This window comes from Balaenoptera musculus, chromosome 5 (genome assembly GCF_009873245.2).
Source record: "Balaenoptera musculus isolate JJ_BM4_2016_0621 chromosome 5, mBalMus1.pri.v3, whole genome shotgun sequence".
Classification (NCBI taxonomy): domain Eukaryota; kingdom Metazoa; phylum Chordata; class Mammalia; order Artiodactyla; family Balaenopteridae; genus Balaenoptera; species Balaenoptera musculus.
This window is the reverse complement of record NC_045789.1, coordinates 8,902,934-8,922,145: the sequence shown is the minus strand read 5'-3', so window position 1 is coordinate 8,922,145 and position 19,212 is coordinate 8,902,934. Positions and strand designations below refer to the sequence as shown.

Below are 19,212 nucleotides of genomic sequence, written 5' to 3'. Positions count from 1 at the left end.
CAAGCAATTATTTTATTAATTCATCAGTTTTTTTTCAGTAACCTTTGACTCTTCTTCTGAACGATAAGGACATTAGCAAATGTATACTCTCCACCAACAAACACTTTTTAAAATTAACAATAACGTTTATGTAGCCAAAGTCTATAAACTTTCATTTTTTCCCTAAAATAATAAAGATAATATTTATTTTATACATTTAAGTGTATTCAGTACTCGTTACCAGTACTTTTTAAATATGCGTTCCCTTTCCTTGAGTTCCTTCTCTCGGTTTAGTTTTTTGGGATAGATTTTTTATCAAGCAGTTCTTTTTTTGTTGGTTTTTTTTTGTTTTTTTAAGGCGGACGCATTAAAGCCTCATTGTTCCCAGAATATGTACAAAATTGAGAATGCCTTTCTGTTGCCATAAACATAAAACAAATGGGCTGGGCACAATATTTTTGGCTCAATCTGTTTTTTCTTGTTTTCAGCATTCTGGAAACATTTCTCCACCTTCCTCTGCCATTAAATGTTGCTATGGAGAAGTAGGAGGTCTGATTAAACCCACATTTTTTTTTTCTCTCAGCCCTAGCAGGTGACTTGATTTTTCTGTCCAAAAGTTACCTGTTTAGTGAGTTTTTTAAAGAGTACACATTTGGGTCGATCATTCTGCATAATTGTTTTTCTGGGAAATACTGTACAGGTTGAATCAGTAAATTAAAATTTTCATTTATTTTAGAAAAGCTTTCTACTTTTATAATTTTGAAATATTCTGTTTCATTTGTTTTGTTCCCTTAATCCAAGAATACCAATAATGCATATGTTGGAGCTACTGTTTAATTTCTGCATTATCCTCTTTCTAATGGTTTCTGTCATTTTCTGGTTTTGTTTTTAATAGGATTTTTACAAATCATGTCCCCCATGTTACTGTACTTTTCATATTTTTGTAGTTTTACATGTGGCTTTCATTTCCCTAATTATTTATTTTAAATCCTTAATTCCTTTCATGAATTATGCCAGCTCACTTTTCATTTCCGCATGGTCATATATTTTATTTGATCTTTTTCATTCTTTTTTTTAAAGTTAAAATTATTTTTAAAGGATTTCTGTTCCTGGCCCTGATGGAGCAACAGAAACATATTTACCCACTTACCTTAAACAAATAAGAAACTAGTCAAAATTTATGATGAATGGTTTCAAACATTGGACAACGGGCAGTGATGAATAGTAATCCTTGAAAGAAGATAAACAAACAACGTGAGTCCTATGGTTTCTCCAGTAAATCCCTAGAGAGTGATTCCAGGTTGCTCTGCAGTCTCCCTTAGTTGAGAAGACAGAGTAAGTTGAGAATTTGGGGGAGCCAAGGTGGATGGAATTCACAGAGTACCAGAGAGGAGAGAGCCACACAGAGAAAGAGCTCCAGAGATCTCCAGGGTTTTGCCCTTGAGTCTTCAAAGCATTTGAAGAATCTGCCTGAGGCAAGAGGAAGAATTACCAGAAAGGAGCAGGTGGAAACATTCTTGATACTCTCATAGAGGGGGAATTTTTAAAATTCTTCAAACGTCCAAAGCAGAGAAACCTTGCAATACATGGGGTGTTGAGTAGAAACCTCAGAAGGGTAATGCCTCAGTAGTGAGGCTGAATTAGCCTAGAATAAAACTTGTTTGCTCTGTCTAACTTTGGGTCAAAATAGTCTGTTGAGTATGTCATCTATTTCCTAAGTGAATCTAAGTGATATGTTAAAATTTTTTACTTTATTATATTCTTTCCCCCTTATTTAAAGACTTTGCTTTAGATCAGTTTTAGTTTCACAACAAAGTTGAGAAGAAAATACAAAGATTTGCCAGATAACCCTTGCCTCCACATAAGCATAGCTTCCCCTACTATCAGCATCCAGATCAGAGTGGGACGTTTATTACAATTGATGAGCCTACGTTGACACAATATTACCACTTAAAATCTATAGTCTATATTGGCGTTCACTTTTGGCGTTGTACATTCTATGGTTTTGGGCAAGTGTATAATGACACATATCCATTATTACAGTGTATATGGAATAGTTTCTCTGCAGTAAAAATTCTCTGAGCTGCGCTTATTCATCCCTCCCTCACCCCCTAGCTCCCAGCAACCACAGATCTTTTCACTGTCTGCATAGTTTTACTTTTTCCAGAATGTCATCTAGTGGAGTCATACAGTATGTAGCCTTTTCAGAGTGGCTTCTTTCACTTAGTAGTATGCTGTAAAGTTTTCTCCATGTCTTTTCTTTTTTTTTTTTTTTTTTTTCCATGTCTTTTCATGGACTGAGAACTCATTCCTTTTCAGTGCTGCATAAAATTCTGTTGTCTGGATATACAACAGTTTATTTAGCCATTCACCCACTGATACCTTGGTTGCTTCCAAGTTTTGGCAATAATGAATAAAGTTGCTATAAACATCCATGTGCAGGTTTTTGTGTGGTTATGTTTTCAACTCTTTTGGGTAAGTTGCTGTATCCTGTGGTAAGAGTATGTTTAGTTTTGTAAGAAACTACCAAACTGTCTTCCAAAGTGGCTGTACCGTTTTGCATCACCACCAGCAGTGATCCTTGCCAGCATTTGATGTCGTCCGTGTACTGGATTTTGGCCATTCTAATAGGTGTGTAGTGTTATCTCACTGTTCTAATTTACATTTCCCTGATGACATATGATGTGGAGGTTTTTTATATGCTTATTTGGTAAGGTGTCTGTTAAGGTCTTTGGTCCATTTTTTTTTTTTAACATCTTTATTGGAGTATAATTGCTTTACAATGGTGTGTTAGTTTCTGCTTTATAACAAAGTGATTCAGTTATACATATACATATATCCCCATATCCCCTCCCTCTTGCGTCTCCCTCCCACCCTCCCTATCCCACCCCTCTAGGTGGTCACAAAGCACCAAGCTGATCTCCCTGTGCCATGCGGCTGCTTCCCACTAGCTATCTATTTTACGTTTGGTAGTGTATATATGTCCATGCCACTCTTTCATTTTGTCACAGCTTACCCTTCCGCCTCCCTGTATCCTCAAGTCCATTCTCTAGTAGGTCTGTGTCTTTATTCCCGTCTTGCCCCTAGGTTCTTCATGACCTTCTTGGTTTTTTTTTTCTTCTTAGATTCCATATATATGTGTTAGCATACGGTATTTGTTTTTCTCTTTCCGACTTACTTCACTTTGTATGACAGACTCTAGGTCCATCCACCTCACTACAAATATCTCAATTTCGTTTCTTTTTATGGCTGAGTAATATTCCATTGTATACATTGCCACATCTTCTTTATCCATTCATCTGATGATGGACACTTAGGTTGCTTCCATGTCCTGGCTATTGTAAATAGAGCTGCAATGAACATTTTGGTACATGACTCTTTTTGAATTATGGTTTTCTCAGGGTATATGCCCAGTAGTGGGATTGCTGGTTCGTATGGTAGTTCTATTTTTAGTTTTTTGAGGAACCTCCGTACTGTTCTCCATAGTGGCTGTATCCTCCTAGAGAAATGGAAATAAAAACAAAAATAAACAAATGGGACCTAATGAAACTTAAAAGCTTTTGCACAGCAAAGGAAACCATAAACAAGACCAAAAGACAACCCTCAGAATGGGAGAAAATATTTGCAAATGAAGCAACTGACAAAGGATTAATCTCCAAGATTTACAAGCAGCTCATGCAGCTCAATAACAAAAAAACAAACAACCCAATCCAAAAATGGGCAGAAGACCTAAATAGACATTTCTCCAGAGAAGATATACAGATTGCCAACAAACACATGAAAGAATGCTCAACATCATTAATCATTAGAGAAATGCAAATCAAAACTACAATGAAATATCATCTCACACCAGTCAGAATGGCCATCATCAAAAAATCTTTGGTCCATTTTTTAACCGTGTTGTTTATCTTCCTATTGTTGAGTTTTAAGAATTCCTTTTATGTTTTGGATAACAGTCTTTTATCAAATGTGTCTTTTAAAATATTTTCTCCCAGTCTGTGGCTTGTCTTCTCATTCTTTTGACATTGTCATTTGCAGAGCAGAACTTTTAAATTTTAATGAAGTCCAGCTTACAAATTCTTTCTTTCATGGATCACACCTTTGGTATCTTATCTAAGAAGTCATCATCATACCCAAGGTCATCTAGGTTTTCCTATTATTATGTTTTCATCAATTATTTATTGTGATTGTAATAGTTTTTGCTATGTAACATTTTGTTGCCCTGTTATTTGGCGTGTAATGGTTCATAATAGTTATATCTTTATTGGACCTTTAACAGTATAGAATAGACTCATAGCTACATTGCATGCTATTTGCTTTTTAATTCTACTTCTTTGACAGTACTATTGCAATTCTTTAAAAAAATTTAACCTGTTTATAAGGGAAACACATAAAACAAAGAGAAACAAAAACGTTGTAGGATTTATTATTATTATTATTATTGTTATTATTTTTATCATTATATGAATCTGTCTTTGAACAGAGGGGCTTCATCTATTTACATTTATTTTTTCCAGCATTATTGCAATATGATTTACAAATAAAAATTGTACATAATTGGGTTGTATGATGCAATTTTTTAAAAAAGTTGTACAATATGGTGATTTAATATACATATTTATTGTGAAATTATTATCATAATCAAGTTAATTAACACATCCATTACCTCACATAATTACCTTGTGTAACTATGTAGGTGCGTGTATCATGGTGAGAACACTTAAGACCTACTCTCTTAGCAAATTTCAAGTAAATGCAGTATTATTAACTATAATCACCATGCTGTACATTAGATTTCCAGAACTTATTCACCTTATTACTGAAAGTTTGTACCCTTGACCAACATCTTCTCACTTCCACCACACCCCAGCCAGCCCTGGAAATGACTGGTTCTATGAGTTTGAATTTTTTAGATTCCACGTATAGGTGAGATCATACAGTATTTGTCTTTCTGTGTCTGACTTATTTCACTTAGCATAATGTCCTCTGGGTTCATCCATATCATTGCAAACAGCAGGATTGCCTTGTTTTTTAATGACTGAATAATATTCCATTGTGTGTGTGTGTATATATATATATATATATATATATATATATATATATATATACACACACACACACCACGTTTTCTTTATCCATTCATCTGTTGATGGACTTATGTAGTTTCCATATCTTGGCTATTGTGAATAATGATGCAATGAACATGAGAGTGCAGATATCTCTTTGAGATATACTGATCTCATTTCGTTTCGATGTATATCCAGAAGTGGGATTGTTGGCTCATACGGTAGTTCTATTTTTAATTTTTTAGGAACCTCCATACTGTTTTTCATAAAGGCTGTGCCAGTTTACATTTCCACCAACACTGTATAATGCACTATATGATGCATTTTGAGTTAATTTTTGTGTATGGTATAAGATAAGGGTCTAATTTCATTCTTTTGCATGTGGACATCCAGTTTTCCCAGCATCGTTTTCTGAAGAGATTATCCTTTCCCTATTGAGTATTCTTGGTGCCCTTGTCAAAGATTTGTTGACCATATATTTATTTCTCAGCTCCCAGTTCTGTTCCATTGGCCTCTGTGTCTTTTTATGCCAGTACCATAAAATAGTTTGAAATCAGGAAGTGATGCCTCCAGCTTTGCTTTTCTTTCTCAAGATTCCTTTGAGAGGTTTTGCTAGATGCATCTGTAAATACTTCATTGTACATCTCTTAAGAATAAAGCCTGATCCAATTTCATAAACATAATGCAATGATCACACCTAAGAAAACTATTAATAATTCCATAATATCATCTAACGTACTGTGTATATTCAAATTACCATAATTGCTCCTCAAATGTGTTGTGTAGTTTTATTTCTTTTTTAATCCAGGAGTCAATCAAACTTCCTGTTTTGCCCTTGGTTATACCTGTTTAAGCTTTTAATCTAGTATCCTCCCTCACCTACTCCCTACTTTTTCTCTCATCACATTGACTGTTTTTGTAGTACTGAAAGATTTAGAAAAGAAAAATACGCTCAGGATGCTCAGCTAATTTGAAGGTCAGACAAACAATGAATCATCTTTTAGTATCATATGCCCCATGCTTACACTAGAAGATGATTTATTGTCCGTCTGAAATTCAAATTTAAGTGAGTGTCCTGTATTTTATCTGGCAACCCTACTTTTCAGAAAGTTGAAGTCTGTTGCATTACAGAGTAGCTCAATTTCTAGATTTGTTTGTTTTCTTCTGATTTGAATCGGTTAAACATTTTTTACAAAAGCATTTCATAGGTGATGGTGCATCTTCTTATTGTGTCACATTAGAAGGTACATATCTAATAGTCCCATTAGTGAAGCTGTTTGATTACTGGATGAAGAGGGTGACTATTAAATCTCTTTAGTTAAAAGCATCTTCTTCCTTTGGAATAAGTAATTAGTTGAGTGGTGTTCTGAGACCAGGTGAATATCCTGTTCGCCATAACCTTCTGTGCAATGATTTTAACATTCATTAGGGATCATTTCCTGAATCAATACTACACTGTGGGTAGCAAAATGATTTTGTAATTTTATTATTTCTCCTACATTTATTATAAGTTGGCATTCATCTGCAAAGAAGATCTTTCTTTTATGCTCTCTCTTATAGTATCACTATATACTAACGGAATTAAGAAATCCAGTTTGTTATTATCTATTACTGCCATTATTCTTTTTACTCTCAAATTACTCCAGTTTTGGCCAATGGAAGTTCCCTTCAAGTCTGCTCTTTGGTCCCATGTATATGATTCCATTTTGTCTTTGAATGCTTTCTTGCTTTCTATTATTAAAGAGGCTTCCTAGGCTTAATTTTTAACTCATTTTGCCCAAGACCATGAATAAGCCTTTTCCTCCAAGAGCCTGCAACAGCTCTCAGTTTACTGCTGTCCTTCTCAGAGCCCATTGCCTCTGTCCCACTTTGTAATACTGGAGTTGGATCCTGTAAGCATGTTTCCTTTGCCAGCTGGCACAATGGCAGGCTTTGTCAGCAGAGGGCACTGGAAGGACACTGCAGGGGACGGTCTGCTTGTGCTGGTGTGCGTCCTCTCTTTTTGCTCCTGAAGAACAGCTGCTGTGACGTGCTTGCAGAACGTCCAGTACAGCTGGTTTTGCTGGCATCCTGGCAGGCAGTTTCCTGCTCAGTCGTGGACCGTCAAGTTTCCTGCTTGCCAGCCTCAGTTTACTGGCACTCCGGTGGGAGGTGCCCTGTTTGGCGACTTCAGCCCACCAGCTATGGACCGCAAACTGCTCTGTCATCCCCTAGACTCTTTAATGAAGTCTGATCTCAGTCTGGGGGAGAGGGCGCCTCTCTCCAAATCGTTCCTTATTTGAGTACTCTCAATCCTATGGTATTGTTAAGGCTTTTTTTTTTTTTAATCTCCTGTGGTTAACCCCCTGTTTCTAGTTAATCATTCTTTATGTTAAATTTTCCCTGTTTAAATTACTGGTGTGTTTCTTGTCTTCTCACTGAACCTTGACTGATACAGTACAGAGGATGGTCTTTAATGGTACCACCATTCAAAAATGCAATTTCAGGACTATCTTGGTCATGCCCTCGGATCTGAGTACTGTGCTGAGCCGCTTGCCGATGGGAAATGGGATCCTTGTGTTTGATGGTACGCCACAACACAATTAATAAAGCAATCACCTGTGGCTGATTGTGATGAAGTGCCAACAAAAGCAAGTACGTTGGAAGCCCAGTGCACTTGACTAATGATGACGACAGGATGGTGGTGTCTTAGTCTGTTTGGGCTACTACAGACTGGGTGCCTTATAAACACCATTTCGTTCTAACAGTTCTGGAGGCTGGAAAGTCCAAGATCAAAGTGTCAGTAGATTTGGTGTCTAATGAGGACTTGCTTTTTGGTTCACTCTATTTGCTGGTACCACAGTGTTTTCATCAGAGAGGCTTTATAGTCTGATTGAATATTTGTTAGGGCTAATCCTCCCTTATTGCTTTTATTTTTCAGGATTTTCCTTCATGTTGTTGCATGTTTTTTTTCCCCATATGAACTGTAGAATTAGCTTGCATTGCTCCAGGGGGAAATATTTACTTTTATTTTATTTAGAATCACATTGCATTTATATATTATTGAGGGAGAATTGACATCTTTATGATGTTGAATTTTCCTATATGAGAACAAACAACGTGTTTCTATTTGTTTAAGGCCTCTTTTTTGTCCTATAGGAGTGTTTCACAGTTTTCCAAAACAGTTTTGGCACATTTCCTGTTAAGTATTTTATCTTTTATTTTGTTTGTTTCTATATTAAATGACATTATACCTTTTGAATGGTCACCGTTAGTACTTTTTCTGTATATGTTCTTAGCTAAATTTTATACCATGCTATATTTCAGAACTGGTTAGTTTTATTTTTAGTACTGATTCTCTGTTTTCTAGGTGTTGTATTATATAATCTACATAAAGATATAAATTAATTATTTCTCAATTCTTATGCATCTAAATGTTTATTATTATTAGCTTATATCTCCAAACCTATGTTATATAGTAATGGAGAGAAAGGACATACTTGCTTCGTCCTTGATCTTAATGGGAATGCCTGTAATGTTTCTTCATTAGGTATGGTGCAGGTTTGGGGCTGAGATATAAAATATTTCATCATGTCAAGGAAGTGTCCCTTAATTTTTATTTTATTTTTATGAAATTATGAATGAGTGTTGAAATTTGTCAAGGGCTGTATTACAGTTTGTTATTTGTTCACGATTCTTTTTTCCCTTCCTCGTTCATGTGTGGGGACTGTACTTAACCTGCACATTGATATTGGGTTTGATCATATGACTTACTTTGTCTTTAATTTTTTTAACTGAAGTATAGTTGATTTACAATGTTGCAGGTGTATGGCAAGATGATTCAGTTATATATATACATATATATATATATATATATTCTTTTTCAGATTCTTTTCCATTATAGGTTATTACAAGATATTGAATATAGTTCCCTGTACTATAGAGTAAGTCCTTGTTGTTTATCTATTATATAGTGTGTATCTGCTAATCCAAAATTCCTAATTTAGCCCTCCCCCCCTTTCCCCTTTGGTAACCATAAGTTTGCTTTCTACGTGTATGACTTGCTTTGAACAATGGGATTTGATCAAAAGTGACAGTGTGTCAGTTCTAAGCCCAAAGCATCATATGTTTCTGCTCACCTGTCTTCTGTTCCTGCCTCTACCATCAGAAAGACAGACATGCCCTGGATAGTTGATCCTAGATAGAGAGACGTATGGAGCAGACCTGAGTCCATCCTGCAGCCTGAAGTACAACCACCCCTGCAAACCCACAGACTGTTGAAGGAGAAAAAGAAAAATATTTGATGTCCTAAGCTACTTAGATATTGAGGGTGTTTGTTACTCATTATTTTCACAGGAATAGCTGACTGATACAAATTCTTTTTTATCATCTATAAGTCTAATCATTTGACATCTTTCTCCCTAGATCTAACTATATGGTGAATTATAGGAATAAATTTACCAATATTGAAGCATCATTGTTTGGGTATAAATCGCCCTTGATTATGATGCCTTCTTTAAGCTTGATTTTAGATTCTGTTTATTTAGAATTTTTCCACTGCTACTTATGAGTGAGACTGATTTATACGTGTGTGTGTGTGTGTGTGTGTGTGTGTTTGCAATCATTACCAGGTTTGAGTGTCAAAGTAATACTTGTTTCATAAAGATCATTTGAGAGTTTCCTTTTTCTGCTACAATTTAAATGGTATTAGGGTTATCTGGTCTTTGAAGTTTTGATAAAATTCCACTGTAAAATCATTTGGGTCTAGTTTTTATAGTTAGTTCTTTGATAACTTTTTCTCTTTCCACTATAGAAGTTTGTCTATTTGTGTTTTCTATGATTAGCAAAGTTAATTTTGGTAAATTTTATTTTCCTAAGAAATAATCTATTTCATCTAGGTTTTCTGTTTAACTTGTACTGAGTTGTGCAAAATATAAGTTGCTTCGGATTTGTAAAACTTCCTCATGTCCTTGGTTATCTCCTTGTTTTTATTTCTTATTTGTGCTTTCTACCCTTCTTCTTTTATTGGGTTAGCCAGTGGTTTATCTGTGGTGCTGATTTTTTTTTTTTAACAAAGAACCAGCATTTTGATTTATTAATTTCTACTATTTTTTCTGTTCCCTATTACTTTTAACTTTATTATTTCCTTCCTTGTGCTTTCTTTTGCTTTACTTTGTTGCTCTTTTCTAATTTTTAAGATGGCAGCTCAGTATCCTTATTTTCATTCTTTTATTGTTGCTGCAAGAATTTAAGGCTATGGATTTTCTGTGATCACTGGTTTAACTGTACTCTATTGAGTTTATGTTTTCATTAGAACTATTTTTTAGAAATTCTGCAATTAAAAATTTTCCCCTTTTGTCCCAAGAGTTGTTTAATAGAGAATTTTTAGATTTCCAATGAGATTTCTAGTCTTAAGAAGAGCAGAGGAGCAAGGCATAGAAATAAGGCACTTGCTCCACTTCAGGTTTCCAGAACTTTTAGTTTTGAATGGAGTTGAAAATTTTGATTATTAGCTTTTAGGTTTTTTCCAGTACAAAGGGACTATTTGTTTATTATCTATAAGTGATCAGAATAGCTATGGGACTTACCAAGTTGTAGTCCAAGGGCAAGAAAGCATAAATTCACTGAGAAAATGAATGGAGAATGGTAAAAAACAATAAAATTGATTTGTGATTGCGTCTAAGCTTTCATTAGCTTTTACATCAGCTTTGTGAAAATTAGAAAAAGTTTGCTCTCACTCAGTGGAAGTGGCCTACAGAGCCCTGCATAGTTGGAGGAGTTCTGGCTGAATATCAACCTCCACTTGACTCCTGTTTCCTTGACTGGGAACTTTAGCTCAGCCAGGGGCTGTATGTTTGATCCAGAAGGTCTTAGATTGCTGTCTACTAAGTCCAGCACATTAATTAAAATGATTACATGTATTAATTGCTAGGCAACTATAGGGAATCAAATAAGAAATGCAATTGACATCACCAAACTCTCATTACATTCGAGATATAAGATTTATTCACACCAACAAAAATAATCACAACAAAATATAAACTAATTTAAAAAACAAAAGATCATAGTGACATGAAATTTTATACTCTCTAAGTGTGTAAAAGTTTTTTTTGCTTCTACGTAAACTTCTTTTCATAAAAGGGTAGCAAACATTAAAATGCAGTGATGGTTTGCATTTCTTAGATGGAAAGAACATAGGCTAAACCCTGACGCTTTTAGTTTACAAGGGTGTTACCATGAAGTCACACACTAAACTAATGATCAAAACTATGATCTGTTTCCAGATCCACACACATATACATTCACCAACTAAGCAGAGAAATAAGCATTTCATATTCTGTCCCACTCTGCTATAATGTATTTTTTCTTTTTACTAAAAGCAAAGTAGGAAACTGTATTTTTCTCCTTTTAGTTGACCTCGGAAGAGACACTATCCAATTCATGAGAAACGTGAAATTTCAGGTGTTTGTCTTCTTCACTCTTAAGGTCTGAGACTAGCTTGTCTTCCCGGCTACGGAATTCTTGGCTGTGTAACTCATGGCTGACTTTGGAATTATCCTGACTCTCAATCACGTCGGAACGCTCACTGTTCTCATCCTCGGCCTTCAGCTTGAATTCTTTGGAATGCTCGCGGCTGTGGGTTTCCACACTGCGGTCGTCCGGCTGACTCGTCTCCTGACTGTCCTTCCCGCGGCTGTCCCAGTCAGAAGACCTGTGGAGGCGCTGGGCAACCAGGATGGCCTTGGGTGCATCACCCACCTCCTCGCTCTCCACGTGTGACGTGACGTCCTCCTCTGTGGCATCTGGATACTGAATCACAGCACAAACGGGAGAAGAATTCAATAAACAGCCAGAGATGGGAACACTGTAATTTTCTTCTGCTTTCTAACTTTCAGCCCAACGTATTCTCTAAAAATGTCTAAATTTGGCTGAAGCAAAAAAAATAATACTAGCATGTTACATTTTTTCAAACCAAGTCCTTTCATTATGTCATCTCCTCTAGTTCAATAGGTACATCAATTTTGTATGAGAGTAAACCCATGAGGAAGGTCTCATTATCTGTTTTACATAAAGGGAAAATGAATCGAAAGTTAAAAGTAAAGGGACTAGTACATGGCAGGGCTATGTGCTAAATCCAGATCCTTTTTTAATTTAAAAAGGTGAATAGAGGGCTTCCCTGAAGGCGCAGTGGTGAAGAGTCTGCCTGCCAGTGCAGGGGACACGGGTTCGAGCCCTGGGCAGGGAAGATCCCACATGCCGTGGAGCAACTAAGCCCGTGCACCACAACTACTGAGCCTGCGCTCTAGAGCCCGTGAGCCACAACTACTGAGCCCCTGCGCCACAACTACTGAAGCCCACGTGCCTAGAGCCCGTGCTCCGCAACAAGAGAAGCCACTGCAATGAGAAGCCTGCGCACTGCAACAAAGAGTAGCTCCCACTCGCCGCAACTAGAGAAAGCCTATGCGCAGCAACAAAGACCTGACACAGCCAAAAATAAATAAATAAAATAAATAAATTTTAAAAATAAATAAATAAAAAAGCAAATAGAATAAGTGCTTTAAAACCAGGATTTGGAAAAATAGCATTGTGATTGAGAGACAAAATTAGGGAGAAATTATGTGGACTTTAATACTAAAACCACCAAGTGGGAAAAGGTTTTGTATTCAATGATCATAAAGTAATAATACTTGCTGAATGAATGAACAAATGAGCATGCAGACCCTTGTTCCCTAGAACTGGGCTCTACTCATAACCATCTCATGTGTCTTGTTCAAGGATTTACCTGGACTTCAGATCTACGGAACTTCTTAGATTTCGACCTCAGCCCATAAGCCACACTATCACCTCGGCCGTCGTATGTGTCTCCGGTCGGGACAGGTGGAGTGAAAACGGAAGTTGCTGGAACGTCAGTGGGAAAATCAGTGACCACTTCATCAGATTCATCAGAATGGTGAGACTCGTCGGAATGGTCAGCGTCATTGGAGTCATTTGCGTCAGTGTCCTGGCTGTCTCCATCGTCTTCGTCATCCACAGTGTCTGTGTGCTCAGGGCTTTCATTGGACTTACTTGGGAGGGTCTAAAAATCAAGATGGCCGGAAAAATTGGTGTAAGGGTTTTTATTTTCCTTTAGCCTTTACGGTGCCTTAGCCTTTTACTATCTTTATTTAGTTTCAGAATCTTTTTTTTTTTTTTTTACGTCTTTATTGAATTTGTTACAATATTGCTTCTGTTTTATGTTTTGGTGTTTTGGCCATGAGGCACGTGGGACCCCACCTCCCTGACCAGGGATCGAACCCGTACCCCCTGCCTTGGAAGGCGAAGTCTTAACCACCAGGCTGCCAGGGAAGTCCCAGTTTCAGAATCTTTGTATTCACGACAAAGCGCTCAGTGGCTTTTAAGAGCTAAAGTGAGCATCTTCCAATTTCCCTTTTAACACAAGGATAAATGGAATCCTATTCTGAGGCATTTTTCTTGCTTTTTCATAAACATTATTTTCAAGCCAAATGTATGAGTTATAAATTTATATCGATAACATGTTTTTCCTTGTTCATTTTAGACACTATTTAATTTACCAAATTCAATAATGCAGTAAATAGAGATACATAATTGTGAGATTGTTTTTTTCTATGACAATTCTCAGGAGATCAGAGGATCCATGTATCAATGCTTACCCCCAAACCTAAAACTCCTCCCTATTAGCCTGGATAATCAAAAGGCAACTTTGTTATCCATGTGTATAAACTGCAGCTCAATTAACCAGTTAATGTCTATCACACTTCTGATTGCAAATATATTGGGTCATTTATCTCACTTTCCTTATTAGAAATTCTTAGCATCTTCAAATAGAATCTTAAGGAAAACAAATTTAAGTTATCCCTTTGCTTAGCAAATACATTAATAATTCCAATAAAAAGAATAGTTATTAAATAAACCATTATGTTAGCAATGGAAACGTTCCTGGAGTCAAAGTCTTGGCTTTGGTAGGCATTAATTAGATGCTTACCAGATATTAGATGACAGCAACAAAATATCTTAAATAAATTGCAAGAGGCTTAGTATTTCAAACAGCAGACATTAGTAAACATTTCCTGCCACACTAAACTTATTTGAAACCTGGTATTTCTGACATTTAGTAAATACTTGTGTTTTTTGTGAGCAAGTTTTAGACAGGAAATTTTTTTTTTTTTTTTTATGGTTGGCTGAGCTCATGTTAGGAAGGGAGGGTGGGTCTCAAGATGCAGGTTTTGAGGAGAAAGTTCCTAGTTCCTATTGTTCCCTTGGATGGTGGTGGCAGAGTCACTCAGAGAAATGAGACAAATATGAATCGGGCTACCAGGAGCCCATCCCATAATATTTCTCCTATACCCGCACCTCCACTCCACTCAGTAAAGGCTCTACTTCCACCATCCCTGACCTAGAGCCCACCATACTGTTGGCCCAGTATAATCAGGTCTGCAGAAAGTTCAAGGCTTTGGATAGGGAATGTTATGCACCCCTGGAATTTCAGGCCAGTGGATAGACAGGGCATTTACTGGAGAATTTTTTAATGGAATTTTGCCAGAATTGAACCCAGGCAATGCCACTAGGAGAAAGAGTTGCTTCCTTAGTCCCTCCCAGACATGATGGACCTTGGATTCAAAGTGGAACCTCACCTCTTGCTTGTTGTCAGCAGTTTCCTCAGAGGACACAGTATTCTGAAGAAGGAAGGGTACAAATCAGTGTACATCATACTCTCTTAACTTTTTAATTCAAAAGTTAGCCTTTTCCATACAAAGCAGGTCTTATTTTTTTAGCCTCATTGGTGGATGGCTTAAGCGGGAAGACAACATGACAAATCAATTGGTGCCCTAAGTTCACGTTTACCAATAGGCAGGAAAGATCTATTTAACAAGCCCAATTGGCCTGCTTGGTGGCTATTTTTTGTGGTGGTTGTTCTTTAATTGTGAGAATTTTAATATTTAGAATTAATTAAAATTAAAGATACCTGTGGTGCTAGGAAAGTCTGCTTCTGAGATGGGTCAGGCTTTAGCCATGTGGCTATAGCATCTGGGTATTTGTTGTAAAGCTACAAAAAAAGAGTTGCATATTTGTCATTATTAAGAAAAAGAAACAGGGATCTCTAAGTGATAAGCTGAAAAAACAACTATACTTCCCCAGTCTTGATCGATAAGCATAATATGCATTATTCAGTCAACTAGAGCCTTAGCTGTATCTTTCATAATTTATTTTTTCTGGTAGAGTCATTTAACAAACCGTTACATAGCACTTATCGTGAGGCAGGCACACTTTCAAAGTAATTTACAAATGCTAATTCATTTCATCCTGGGATAGGTATCATTATTATTACTCCCATTTTACAGACCAGGAGAAACTCAGTCACAATGAAGTTAAGTGATAGTAAGTAGCAGAGCCAGGGTTCAAATCCAGTGGCTGTCCACATTGATGATACACTGTGCTTTTCTGTTCTATGTTTGTTAGCGGAAATTACTCTCAGATGAAACACAGCTAAAGCAGAGGCGCCCTTAATTTGCGTTGATCTTCCTTGTTTCCTGTCTCTGTGGAACAAGGAGAAACCCTCTAAGGCTGTGCTGTCCAGTATGCCATTCTCTAGCCATGAAACACGTGGCTATTCAAATTTAAGTTAATTTAAAAAAATTTAGTTCCTCGGTTGCACTAGCTATATTTCGAGTGTTCAATAGTCACATGTGTCTAGTGGCTACCTTAGTGGGCAGTGCAGAAATGTAATATCAACACCATTGCATAAAAGTTCTATTGCTTTAAGGTGCCAAAGACATGAATGGAATGGCCTTTCACTTGGCCAAGTCATTTATCTGGAAAATGATAATAATATGCTAGTGCAGAGGAGTGGAAATTGCTCTGAATTAAGTGTCATCTGGTGGGCTGTACAGCCCAGGGCAATCACTTCACATCTCTGTCACGGAGAAAAGTTACCCTGGGGGTTCCAAGAATTCCTTCACAGCCACAAAGGAGGGGAAGAGCAGGAAGGAAACCAGTCGTAGCACTTTGGGTTTCCCCATGGTTGGCTGTAACCAGAGCAGCTTCATATTGGGCTTCTATGACAGTTTTTGCTGAAAGAATGGGTTCCTTGACTAAAAAATGTGAAAACTACTGGTCTAGATGAGTTCAAAGTTTCCCTTTTTTTTTTTTCTTTAAAATATATATATTTATATAAATACTATACAGATAAATGTTGTGATTGATTACATTTAACGTACATATTTATTCTGATGATACCTGTAATACAGGCTTTATCTGCATTTATAAGATAAATTTATAATGTTTAAAAAGTAATATGAAGAACAAATAGATGAGAAAAACAAACTAAAATCTACCCAGTAATCACATCACTCCTAGATAACCGGTGTTCATCTTCAGGGGTGTCTCTTTACAGACTTTCCATTTTTCCTACTAGCTCTAGATTTCTAGGATTCTAGAAGGTTGAGCTCTTCACTTATCTCCTAAATAACATTTAACCACTTATACTGCCGTGGCTTCATGTGCCATATTTTATTCTATTAAAAAGGCACTAATTGTTGCCTCAAAAAGTGTGATCACTATTTTCTCTGGAAATGTTAATTTTTTGGCTTATTGTTGTGATTCAATACTTGTGTTCTTAAATCACTTGGAAAACAGACACACTTACTTATACCCACTTGCACACCCAAACACACGCAGCAATACCTCTCCTAACATCTTCATTAAGCAATCTAACTGCAGTGACCCCAGGCAGCTCTATGTTGGCCTTTATTCTGTTTATCTGGAATTGAACTCTGTGTGCCTTTTTGTCCAAGCTCCTTGGGACAATGCCCGTTTGTTGTTTGGCTGGCACGGTTTCACCCTGTGGAGGGGCAGGTACATCTATGGTGCTGGTCGAATAATTATAATAAAGAATTTGATTTGGTCTTATGTTTGGCTAGAAAAATGTGATCTAAAGTCATCTGATAAGCACAATAGATACAAACAGCATAAACAGACTTTCTTTTTATAATGGGCTTCTTAGCAAATATCTTAGGAGATATTGTGAATATTATGGTTAGGCCAACTCTCCAATATGTGAGGTGAATTTTAAACTTAGCTTGCCACTAAGTAAAGCAAAAGATGGAATTTTTTTACTTCTAGAACAGTATGTTGACTCATGGACACAAAAAGTCACACAACTTCATAGAACTCATTTTACATAAATGATAGGCCTACAGCATCATTTTATTGTATTAAAAAATCTAGTTTGGTTTTAAGAGACTATATTAATTAAAAGCAATTCTGTGCTTGGTACTGGCCTAGAACCATAGCAGGCACTCAATAAATACTTATAAGTTATCTTGTTTGACTATGAAAATAAGTAAAATTGCCATACGTTTGTAGCACATCTTGCAGCAGTTAAAAAAATAATTTAACTATATGATAAACCTAAAAGATGCTCACCTGCTTTTCCTCAGAGCTGCCAGAATCAGTGTGTTTAACCTTGGAAACAGAAAAGGTGAAGAAAGATTACAGTTGTGAATGTGTTCCTAGCACCTTGAAACACACAATTCATTTATTTTGAGGAATTTTCTTTAAGATTCAGCTGTACTCACTGGAAGGGCGGAGGCAATGCCCAAGAGGCAGAAGCAAATCACTGCAATTCTCATTGTAATGAATGTTCCTGCAAAATATTTTGTAAGAAATATTTGATCTTCTCCTAGGTTAAAACAGTGATGCTTTTTTAGGCTACCACATTACAAAATTGTCACAAATAAATATATATTTTCTGTAGAAATACTCTCTACTTCTTAGAGAAAAAATTTCTTCTTAATATTATGATGTTTTGAGTTAGTATTTGTAATGCCACCTCCTCTATTCTCCATCTCTTCCTATTAGGCAAGGAGACAGGAATTTTACAAGTCTATATTTATTCAACTTTAAAATTTAGAGTTTCAGAGATTTATGCTGTTGCTACCTCATGTCACCAGCCATCTAAACCTAAAAACAGATCAACAGTAATTGAGTTCAAATAATAAGCTGGAATGGGAATATTTATTTTTCAGAGAAGAAAAACACAAAGAGAAAGAGAGAAAATAAAACTGTGAAAGAAACTTGCTTTATCCATTTTCCAGCATGCATTTCAAATGTGATTTTCAACTTAAATTATTTAAAAGGTGTTACTTAGGTGAAATGAAGCTGTCTCTAAAGTTAGTAATTTAAGTAAGGTATTCTAGAAATTTGAAACGAAAAAGAAAAACACTAAAAACAGTCAACAGCTTTCCTATTTGTAAGTCTAAATTGTGTCATACAGGTATTTTGGATAAATTTTAACAGCTAAATACAGAGGTGAAAATACTCAGAAAGGTTTTGTTCCTTGAAAACAGGACAAGTCAAATCATTAAATAATCAGCATTATCATTTGTTTACATTAGCACTAAAAATCATTTTCCTTTTAAATGTCTCCACAATCATCTATCCATTTAAAATGATGTAGATAGAATCATTCCAAAGGGGCACAGACATTTCCTTTTCTTTTCTGATGGCAAGAAGTACTTTCAGTTCTTTTGAGGATGGCGTGGAAATATTTTTTTAAGTTTTGTATTCGACTGTCTTTCAAAATAGCCGGCCGCCTTTCCTGCAGGAGATCTGCCCTGGATCTGGCATGCTTATTCCGAAGACTAGGGCCGTTTAAGTCTGATGAACACCTTTTACTGTTCAACTCTTTCCCTTACAGCTTGACCTTCCCCATGAAATGAAACAGTGCCTACATAGGACAGGAAGCAAGTAGCAGACCGCAGCCTTACCTTGGTCTGCGGCGGCGGAGAAGAGCCCGGTCCCAGGCGGTGCTGATCCTGTCTGTGCTCAGTGCTGCACTCTGACCGCCTCCTCTCCCTGCTGCTGACAACCAGGACCTCTCAGAATTTAAAGGCTGCTCCAGACGTTCTCCACCAACGCAGGGGGCGGAGAGATGTGTCATGAGGTTTTTTGCCACTGCTCAACCCACTTGCTCCTACACTTCCCCCTCTGGTTTTGTGGTTACAAAACAAACACATGCACACACACGCACACACACACACACACACACACAGACTACTCTGCAGTTAAAACATTACTTACGCACAATATCATTAACCAGCTTTTTCGTGTATAGGATTGGCTCTCAGCATCCTGGAAGGGTATCGAGGGCGTCCCATAGAAAGGGAAG

At 36.7% G+C, this 19,212-nt stretch overlaps 1 protein-coding gene across 1 annotated transcript; it reads right to left on the bottom strand.

The window, feature by feature from the left end:
* Positions 1-11,429: 11,429 nt before the first annotated feature.
* Positions 11,430-18,944, bottom strand: SPP1 (secreted phosphoprotein 1). The gene is made up of 7 exons (XM_036853752.1): positions 18,812-18,944; positions 17,621-17,688; positions 17,469-17,507; positions 15,010-15,090; positions 14,678-14,719; positions 12,808-13,101; positions 11,430-11,834 (listed from the first exon to the last, which is right to left on the bottom strand). The coding sequence occupies exons 2-7, from the start codon at positions 17,672-17,674 to the stop codon at positions 11,433-11,435; spliced, it is 912 nt and encodes a 303-aa protein (XP_036709647.1). The 5' UTR covers positions 17,675-17,688; positions 18,812-18,944; the 3' UTR covers positions 11,430-11,432.
* Between the last annotated feature and the right edge of the window lie 268 nt (positions 18,945-19,212).